At 42.0% G+C, this 10,694-nt stretch overlaps 1 protein-coding gene across 1 annotated transcript in view; it reads right to left on the bottom strand.

The window, feature by feature from the left end:
- The window catches only part of ENTPD1 (ectonucleoside triphosphate diphosphohydrolase 1), a 144,946-nt gene extending 134,502 nt beyond the window's left edge, over positions 1-10,444 (bottom strand). The window contains exon 1 of the mRNA XM_089683371.1: positions 9,965-10,444. Within this exon, the coding sequence (XP_089539497.1) occupies positions 9,965-9,980 (16 nt within the window). The 5' untranslated portion in view covers positions 9,981-10,444. The remainder of the gene's footprint in view (positions 1-9,964) is intronic.
- Positions 10,445-10,694: the final 250 nt, after the last annotated feature.

Consider the following 10,694-nt stretch of genomic DNA (forward strand, 5'->3'; position numbering starts at 1 on the left):
TTTGCATGTTCTCCCTGTGCCTGTGTGGGTTTCCTCCGGGTACTCTGGTTTCCTCCCACACACCAAAGACATGCTGGTAGGTGAATTTGTTCCTGTTCAAACTGGCCCTAGTATGTGTATGTATGAATGTGAGTTAGGGACCTTAGATTGTACACCCCTTGAGGGTTAGGGACTGATGTGAATGTACAATATATTATTATTATTATACAGTATTTATATAGCGCCAAAGGGTATGCTCAGCAAGGGGGACAGAACATGAGACAAGACAGTAACAATACACTACACGAGGGGTTCGAGGACCCTGCTCTTTCTAGCTTACAATCTAGGATGGAGGGGAAGGTGGTACAGGAGGAGATGGCTGTGGGGGATGGAGTGGTGGGAGGAGTGGAGGAGGTTAGTTGTTAGGTGAGGTTGGGTGTTAGGTGAGGTTGGGGTAGGCTTCCCTGAAGAGGAGGGTTTTCAGGGTGCGCCTGAAGGTGAGGAGGGTAGGTGACAGTCTGATGGATTGGAGTAGGGAGTTCCAGAGGATGGGGGAAGTCCTGGAGAAGTCCTGCAATCGGGCGTGGGAGGAGGAGACCAGGGAGCTAGAGAGCAGGAGGTCCTGTGAGGAGTGGAGGGCACGGGTAGGGTAGTATTTGGGTATCAGGTCAGTTATGTAGTTTGGGGCGACGTTGTGAATGGCCTTGTAGGTCAGAGTTAGCAGTTTGAATTTGATGTGCTGGGCAATCGGGAGCCAGTGAAGGGATTGGCAGAGGGGGGAGGCAGATGTGGAGCGGTTGGTGAGGTGAATGAGTCTAGCCGCTGAGTTTGGGATCGACTATGGCACAACCAGCCTGCCCACAGATGGACCCAAATTGGACCAATCCAACTATGGCTGGCTTAAGAGATCTCAACCAATATATATATATGTAAAGTGCTGCATAAATTGATGGCGCTATATAAGTACCTGAAATAAATAAATATGCAATTCTTTACAATCCTCCAGAGCTCAGAAAACCTCTGAAGTGTCCATGAAAACAATGAATCTCTCAAAGTTGGATAATAATATGTGGCTTGTCAATAGAATGCTCAGGCACCAATCACTGCATTGTGTGTCAATGTTACCAATACCAAGAACTTAAGGGGTCATCATGTAAAACAAGGCCACAAAAGGATGACCTGGTGCCTGTCATTCTGAAGCAAAGTTAATTTGGAATTTTTAAATCACAAATGGGTTTATTTTGATAAACAACAGACACCTTTGCAGCTCCCTCCACTTGCTTCTGCTCACCCAAAGATAATTAAAAAGTACCAACATAATCATTCAATGCCATTCACAACTCTTTCCCAAACTAAATCACCAACCTTATCTCCAAATATTACCCAAAACGTCCTATTCACTCCTCTCAACACCTCCTGATCTCTAGCTCCCTCATCACTTGCTTCTATGATTGTTTCCAGGACTCCTACAGAGCGTCTCCTATCTTCTGGAACTCTCCACCTCCCCGTGCCAAGCTATCTCTGATCCTGTCCACTTTTCGGCAATCCCTGAAAACGTACATTTTTAGTGAAGGCTATACGACGTCGACCTATATACTATACTTTTACTTCCTCAGTCAGTTCATCCCTCATAGTAATTACATTTTCTATCACTTGTCTCTCCCTTTTAGATTGTAAGCTCTCATGAGAAGGGCCTTCCTCAACCTCTTGTAACTGTACTGTCTCCCTTTACTTTGTTAATTATTGGCACTGTATAAAGCCTATATAATAATAATCTCCTTTTGGGGGACAGAAATATGTATTTCCTGATGGTGTTAGCTCCCTGGCTGCCATGTTGAACTTACAACTTCAATACTCTCTATGTCACTGACCAAAAAAACATCAACAACTTTTTTCCAACTTTCCTAATCTTTTCTCCAGCTTTGCCTTGCTGCATTCATGTTCCAGCCCACTTATTCATTTTATGACAGCTAATTTTTAAAATAAGAAAAAGGAAAATGCTAAAAAAAAAACATTTAATCAGGCTACCCATATCTGTGAAGGTTCTCATCTATCCAGGTCATGGTCTGTCTAGTAATGGTTGGTCAAATTCAGCTGGACTTGTTCTGTAATACTGAAGGCCTTTGAAGGTGTTTGAAGGTTTGAAATGTTGAAGAAGTGGCTTGGAGAAGCCACATAATGTCTTCAACATTGCAGAACAATTCATTTCATGACAGCTAGGGTTTAAAATAAATGAAAAGAATGCTCAATAAAAGGTAATCATTCTACCCATGTCATTGAAAGTTCTCATCTATCCAGGTCATGGTCTATCTAATAGTAGTTGGTCAAATCCAGCTGGACTAGTTCTGTAATGCTGAAGACCTCTGAAGGCCTTGAATATGTTTGAAGGTTGAAGAATGATGAGGACGTAGCTTGGAGAAGGTACAATATGTCTTCAACATTACAGAACAATTCATTTTATTACAGCTAGAGTTTAAACTAGATAAAAATAAAGAATTCTTAAAAAAAGGTAATCATTCTACCCATGTCAATGAAAGTTCTCATCTATCCAGGTCATGGTCTATCTAATAGTAGTTGGTCAAATCCAGCTGGACTAGTTCTGTAATGTTGAAGACCTCTGAAGGCCTTGAATATGTTTGAAGGTTGAAGAATGATGAAGACGTAGCTTGGAGAAGGTACAATATGTCTTCAACATTACAGAACAATTCATTTCATTACAGCTAGAGTTTAAACTAGATAAAAATAAAGAATTCTTTAAAAAAGGTAATCATTCTATCCATGTCAATAAACGTTCTTACCAATCCAGGTTATGGTCCGTCTACAAAATATCGGAGTTTAAACTAGATAAAAATAAAGAATTCTTAAAAAAAGGTAATCATTCTACCCATGTCAATGAACATTCTTACCTAGCCAGGTTATGGTCTATCTACAAAATATCTTCAACATTGCAGAACAGGTCTAGTTGTATGGTCTATCTACAAAATATCTTCAACATTGCAGAACAGGTCTAGTTGTATGTGACTAACTAGTAATAGATGCTCTCTGCCCAACATAATAAATAGCTCTAGCAGTTACAGACTTCCCAGGTTATGTAAGCTACACTTCTGTTATTGGGAGTCATGACATAAGGCATGACAAATCAAATATTTCATAAGAAATATATCACAACATCTTCAGTTTGTCAGTTTCCCTGTAGGTTTACACAAGATATTTTTCTTTGTAGGAAAAGGTGTGTTCAAAACACGACTCTACTAGAAGCCAATATACACAAGAAGAACAATAGGCAGAGACCAGAAGTACTGATCCATAGCAATTTGAAGGATGTGAGCAGCCCTGTGCTATCTCCCAGAACAGCAAGGTCATTATCTTCTTTCAAACGATAAACTCAACTTTTAGCAACACCCCAGGACTTGGTGCCAGGGCCTTCCCCACCACAAATTCAGATGAATAAGTCAATCATCCCCGGAAGGAGGGGGAGACCATGCTGGTTTTGTAGAGCACAGCAGTAGAGGCAGCATACCTCCCCATTCAGAGAGGACAACAGACACAGAAATGGTCTACAACCTATTTTCTCTTTCCAGCCTTTTTCTCCACCGGCTTTCTCAATTTAGGAAAGTGTGAAATGCCAAAACGGGAAAATGGAATGTTGATAAAATTCAAAGTGACAAGCAAAGCAGAGACTATAATATGGATTATATCCAGCCAGGACTGGAGGAAAAGTGACATTTCCAAGGTCTAAACAGACGAAAAGTCCTTCCATCAGGGAAAAAAATAATTGCTGTGATGATACCATAATGGAACACAATACATGGGGAAATCAAACAGCTTTGGCTTTTTTTTTTATGTAGGTGATACATTGACAAGGACGGTGATATTTCAATGTCACCCCTGTACATCTAGGCCCCTTCGTTGCTTAACAAGCTTTGATAACATAGCAGAGGAATATCAGTTCTGAAACAGATGGATTGTCTGCAACTGCTGAACTGCAAACTTACGAGACTCCAGGAGTCAAACAACACACTGTGCTAATCATGCCCACACACACCGCAGAAAACATTTCTATATTAACCGTGCTGGCACCCAAATAACAATTAACTCCTAATCACCCAAATTCTTTTCAGCCTTATTATTTTCAGATCTCATTCACAGTTTTATTTACAGTTGCAAATATAAGGTCAACCTCCCTGATAACTGATATTTCATTTTTGGGTAGATGTTGATGAGATAGGTTGCCCACTTGCCCACGTGTTCATCAGTTTTAGAGTGACATCCCCAAGGAATTCCCGACTCTATCCCCCTGTTATGTCACTTTTCTTGCGGCACTCTGGGGGATGTGGAATAAATGAAAGATCTACGTGGAAGAGTGAGATGTGGCAGGTGGAGAGAAGTAGGAGAAGGTCTGGAGGTCTTAGTGGCGGCAGAGTTCCTGAGAAACACCGGAGCCTGCCAAGTGACACACAATGCCAGGATCTGACCAAGGACAAAGTGCTAGCTCAGGGAGGACTGGCCGCTCACATTTATAGCATGTTACAGTTCTGTTTACATGGTTTCCAAAATTCAGGGACAAAATCTGAACAATAAAATGCTGTACCATTAAAGGCCAATATGCCAGAAAGTGAAGCCATTTGTTTACCGACATGCTGACATATCGGAGATATAAGAAACCATTACATATAACTGTGGTCTACCAGAACATATGTGGTCTACCAGTACACAGAACGTGTTTGGTTTACCAATACACAGTAAATAAGTGATCTTCCAGTACATGTTACATATGTGGTTTACCAGTACACAGAGCATATGTGGTCTAACAGTGTACAGAACATTTGTGGTCTAACAGTGCACAGTACACATGTGGTCTACAGTACACAGGACATATGAGGTGTAACAGTGCACAGCATAGATGTGGTCTACCAGTACACGGTATATAAGTGATCTACAAGTACATGGTACATAAGTGATCTACCAGTACATGGTACATATGTGGTTTACTAGCACAAAGAGAATATGTGGTCTAACAGTGTGCAGAACATATGTGGTCTAACAGTGCACAGTACACATGTGGTCTACCAGTACACAGGACATATGAGGTGTAACAGTGCACAGAATAGATGTGGTCTACCAGTACACAGTACATAAGTGATCTAAAAGTACATGGTACATATGTGGTCTGCCAGCACATAGTACTTAAGTGATCAACCAGTACACAGAACATATGTGACCTAACAGTGCACAGAACATATGTGATCTACAGTACACAGAAAATATTTGGTGTAAGAGTGCACAGAACATATTTGGTCTACTAGTACACAGTAAATAACTGATCTACAAGTACATGGTACATATGGGGTCTACCAGTACACAGAGCATATGTGGTGTAGCAATGCACAGAATAGATGTGTTCTACCAGTACATGACACATATGTGGTCTTTCAGTACACGGCACATACGTGGTCAAACGGTGCCCAAACGATATATGGTCTATTAGTACACATAACATATGTGGTCTGCCAGTACAGAGAACATAGGTTGTCTAACAGTGCACAGTACACATGTGGTCAACCTGTACACAGTACATACGTGGTCTAACAGTGCACAGTACACATGTGGTCTGCCAGCACACAGTACACATGGTCTACTAGTACACAGTACATATGATGTCTACCAGTACACAGAATATGTATGGTCTTCCCCAACACATATGTGGTCTATCAGTTCACAGTGCACATATGGACAACCTGAATGTGATCTACCAGTACACAGGACACATGTGGTCTAGCAGTAGATATGTGGTCTACTGGTACACTGTCTAACTGCATAAAAAACAAGCCAGCAACTAATGACACTGTTATTTATTACAATGTTTTACAGAAGTCTGACTGCTGTACTGCCTAACATTACATATTGATATTGGTAATAGATGATTAGATTGCGGTCTATGTACAGTAATGCTGATACAGACCCCTAACACCTGATCTGATATCACTGCATACATGCTGTCTGCAGACACGAGATACTCTCCAAATATTATGTTTTGTTTTATGTCAATATATTATGTTTGTTAAAAATGAAAAGTATTATGCAAAACACAAAACCAAATGAAACGTTTAATCCCCGTAATACCTCTAAGTGAGTGAATCCTGCAAGAAGTGCGATCCCTACTGTATAACAATGTAATAGCTGATGGCTCCAAGGCCCCTCTGTTAGTGAAGCCTGCAAGAAGTGCGATCCCTACTGTATAACAATGTAATATCTGATGGCTCTAAGGCCCCTCTGTTAGTGAAGCCTGCAAGAAGTGCGATCCCTACTGTATAACAATGTAATATCTGATGGTTCTAAGACCCCTCTGTTAGAGAAGCCTGCGAGAAGTGCGATCCCTACTGTATAACAATGTAATATCTGATGGCTCTAAGACCCCCTCTGTTAGTGAAGCCTGCAAGAAGTGCGATCCCTACTGTATAACAATGTAATATCTGATGGCTCTAAGACCCCTCTGTTAGTGAAGCCTGCAAGAAGTGCGATCCCTACTGTATAACGATGTAATATCTGATGGCTCTAAGACCCCTCTGTTAGTGAAGCCTGCAAGAAGTGCGATCCCTACTATATAACAATGTAATACCTGATGGCTTTAAGACCCCTCTGTTAGTGAATCCTGCAAAAAGTGCGATCCCTACTGTATAACGATGTAATATCTGATGGCTCTAAGACCCCTCTGTTAGAGAAGCCTGCAAGAAGTGCGATCCCTACTGTATAACAATGTAATACCTGATGGCTTTAAGACCCCTCTGTTAGTGAATCCTGCAAGAAGTGCGATCCCTACTGTATAACAATGTAATATCTGATGGCTCTAAGGCCCCTCTGTTAGTGAAGCCTGCAAGAAGTGCGATCCCTACTGTGTAACAATGTAATACCTGATGGCTCTAAGGCCCCTCTGTTAGTGAAGCCTGCAAGAAGTGCCAATGTTATTGTATTACAATATAACATATGGTTGTTGTAACACCCCTAAGTAAGTGGAGAAGGAAGAAATACCACTTCTGTTGTGTTTCAATGTAACATCTAATGACTCTAATGCCCCTCAATAAGTCAAACCTGCCAGAAGCACCACTGTTTTGGTATTCCAAAGTAACAACTAATTGCTGTAATACTGGAGCCAGCCAGACCTACCACTAATATTGAATTACAATGTAACATCTGACTGTTGTGAGTGAATGGAGCCTGCAAGAAGTACCGCTGTCATGGCATTACAATGTAACATCTGAGTGCCCTATTACCCCTTAGTGAATTAAGCCTGCAAGAAGTACCGCTGTCATGGCATTGCAATGTAACATCTGAGTGCCCTATTACCCCTTAGTGAATAAAGCCTGCAAGAAGTACCACTATTATGGCATTACAATGTAACATCTGATCGCTCTAATATCCCTGAGTGAGCGATGCCTGCAATAAGTACCAATGCTAATGTAATACAATGTAACATCTAATTGCAGTAAGAGAATGGAGCCTACTAGAAATACCATTGCAATAGTAATACAATGTAGTATCTGACTGCTGTAAGTGAATGAAGCCTGCAATGAGTACCATTTCTGTTGCATTACAATGTAACATCTGATGGCTGTAAATGAGCAGCACCTGCAATAAATGGCACTGCTATTGTATAACAATGTAACATCTGATGTCTGTAAATGAGCAGCACCTGCAATAAATGGCAGTGCTATTGTATAACAATGTAACATCTGATGGCTGAGAGCCTGTAATGAGTAGCACTGCTATTGCATTACAATTTACCATCCTATTGCTGTAAGTGAGTTGAGCCTGCAATAAGTACTAATGCTACTGTATTACAATGTAACAACCGATTACTGTGAATGAGCACCACTACTATTGTAGTACAATGTAACATCTGACTTGATGTAAGAAAGGGCACCCTGCCAGAAGTACAATTGATATTATATTACTATGTAACATCAGTGAGTGAAGCCTGCAAAAAGTACCACTGCTATTGTATTACAATGTAATAAGTGACTGCTGTAAGTGAGTGAAGCCTGCAAAATAAGCACCTCTTCTACTGTATCACAAAGTAACATCTGTTTTCATGTAAGTGAGTGTAGTCTTCCAGAAGCACCAATGATATTGTATTACAATGTAACATCAGTGAATAAAGCCTGCAAAAAGTTCCACTGCTATTGTATTACAATGTAACATTTGATTGCTGTGAGTGAAGTGTGCAATACGTACCACTCTTACTGTATTACAATGTAACATCCGACTTGATGTAAGTGAGTGTAGTCTGCCAGAAGTACAACTGCTATTGTATTACAAAGTAACATTTCATTTTTGTATGTGAATGAAGCCTTCAATATGTACCACTTCTACTGTATTACAATGTAACATCTGATGGTAGTGAATGTAGCCTACCAGAAGTACCACTGATACTGTATTACAATGTAACATCACTGAGCAAAGCCTGCAGTACGTATCACTTCACTTGTATTACAATGTAACATCCGACTGCTGTGAATGTAGCCTACCAGAAGTACCACTGATACTGTATTACAATGTAACATCACTGAGCAAAGCCTGCAATAATTATCTCTTCTCTTGTATTACAATGTAACATCCGATTGCTGTAAGTGAGTGAAGCCTGCAATATATACCACTTCCACTTTGTTACGATGTAACATCTGACGGTTGTGAATGGAGCCTACTAGCAGTGCCACTGATACTGTATTATAATGTAATGTCACTAAGCAAATCCTGCAATAAGTATCACTTCTATTGTATTACAGTGTAACTCCTGATTGTTTTGAGTGGAGCCTGAACTATAGAACCACTGTTCATGATTACAATGTAACATCTGATTGCTGTAAGTGAGTGAAGCCTGCAATAAGTACCACTGCAATTTCAATACAATGTAACATCTGATTGCTGTTAAGTAAATGAAGCCTGCAATAAATATCACTGCTATTTTAATACAATGTAACATATGACTGCTGTAAGTGAATGAAGCCTGCAATAAGTACCACTGCTCTTTCAACACAATGTAACATCTGACTGCTGTAAGTGAATGAAGCCTGCAATAAGTACCACTGCTATTTCAATACAATGTAACATCTGATAGCTGTAAGTGAGTGAAGCCTGAAATAAGTACCACTGCTATTTCAATACAATGTAACATCTGATCGCTGTGAGTGAATGAAGCCTGCAATAAGTACCACTGCTCTATCAATACAATGTAACATCTGACTGCTGTAAGTGAATGAAGCCTGCAATAAGTACCACTGCTCTATCAATACAATGTAACATCTGACTGCTGTAAGTGAATGAAGCCTGCAATAAGTACCACTGCTCTTTCAATACAATGTAACATCTGATCGCTGTGAGTGAATGAAGCCTGCAATAAGTACCACTGCTCTTTCAATACAATGTAACATCTGATAGCTGTGAGTGAATGAAACCTGCAATAAGTACCACTGCTATTTCAATACAATGTAACATCTGATCGCTGTGAGTGAATGAAGCCAGCAATAAGTACCACTGCTCTTTCAGCACAATGTAACATCTGATAGCTGTGAGTGAATGAAGCCTGCAATAAGTACCACTGCTCTTTCAGCACAATGTAACATCTGACTGCTGTAAACCAACATAAACTTGTCTAGCATCAAGTAAACTTTTCCAAGCCCCCCCAGACTGACATCAAGCTGGGCTGATCCATCTGTCCAGCTGCTGCAGGTGTCTGAGCGATCAATGGCTGATTATTGATTGTCAGAGCCAATGCAGGAAAAGTTTATGTGAAGTTGTGCTGGCAGAGCAGTGGGGAGGGAAGGGTTAGCAGAGGAGAGGGCTATCAGAGGAGAGGGCTAGCAGAGGAGAGGTCTAGCAGAGGAGAGGGCTAGCAGAGGAGAGGGCTAGCACTGCAGAGGACAGGGCTAGCATTGCAGAGGACAGGGCTAGCATTGCAGGGAGAGGGCTATCAGCAAGGGGCACTCACCCTTTGGTTCTTCCATCAGCTCTGCTGCTTGGTGCTCAGCCTGTGCCTTCTGCGGTCTCACTGAGAGATGCACATGAGACTTGCCTATTTAACGGTCCATGCCTGTGGGTGGACTCTCGTGTAGCGCTGACATGGAGGATCGCGGTGACAGGAGGTCAGGAGGAGGAAGACACACACAGAGGGCCCTGGCTGCTGCAGCTCGGAATTCCTGGGCGATCCCCCCAGCAGGATGGCTCAGGATGGAGGAGGCTTCAGCAGGCAGCCCATGTCTTCAGCCTGCCCTGCACAGTACATGGCTCTGCCATGCAATCATCCCCCAGGGCTGCAGGCACAAGGCGCTCATTATTCATCCTCTGACTCTGGAAAGAATACATATGAGCAATGCAAAGAGGAGAGAGGGAGAGGGAGAGCCTGTGTTCTTAAAGAGCCAGCCCTTCCCTGCCAGCAGCAATGCAGAGTCTCATCACATCGCCTTTCAGCTGCTGGTGACAGCACCCAGCCCCGGCCAGACCAGGCGGCAGGGCTCAGCAACGCTCTGCTGGAAGCTCACACGGGCGCCTGGCGTCTGGCCATTCCAGGCGACTGTCCGCCTAGGGTCTAGGTGCCGCTAATCACACGGAATTGATACGTATAGGGAATGAGGTTTCCCTATGAGCAGAGTTGTAGGTCACTGATGGAGCACATACAGATTGACCCATCCCTCACCATGTCTGTTTTGGTGGCTAGATGG

Source organism: Staurois parvus, unplaced genomic scaffold, assembly GCF_062004578.1.
Source record: "Staurois parvus isolate SC_StPar_1 unplaced genomic scaffold, SC_StPar_1.0 ptg000307l, whole genome shotgun sequence".
NCBI lineage: Eukaryota > Metazoa > Chordata > Amphibia > Anura > Ranidae > Staurois > Staurois parvus.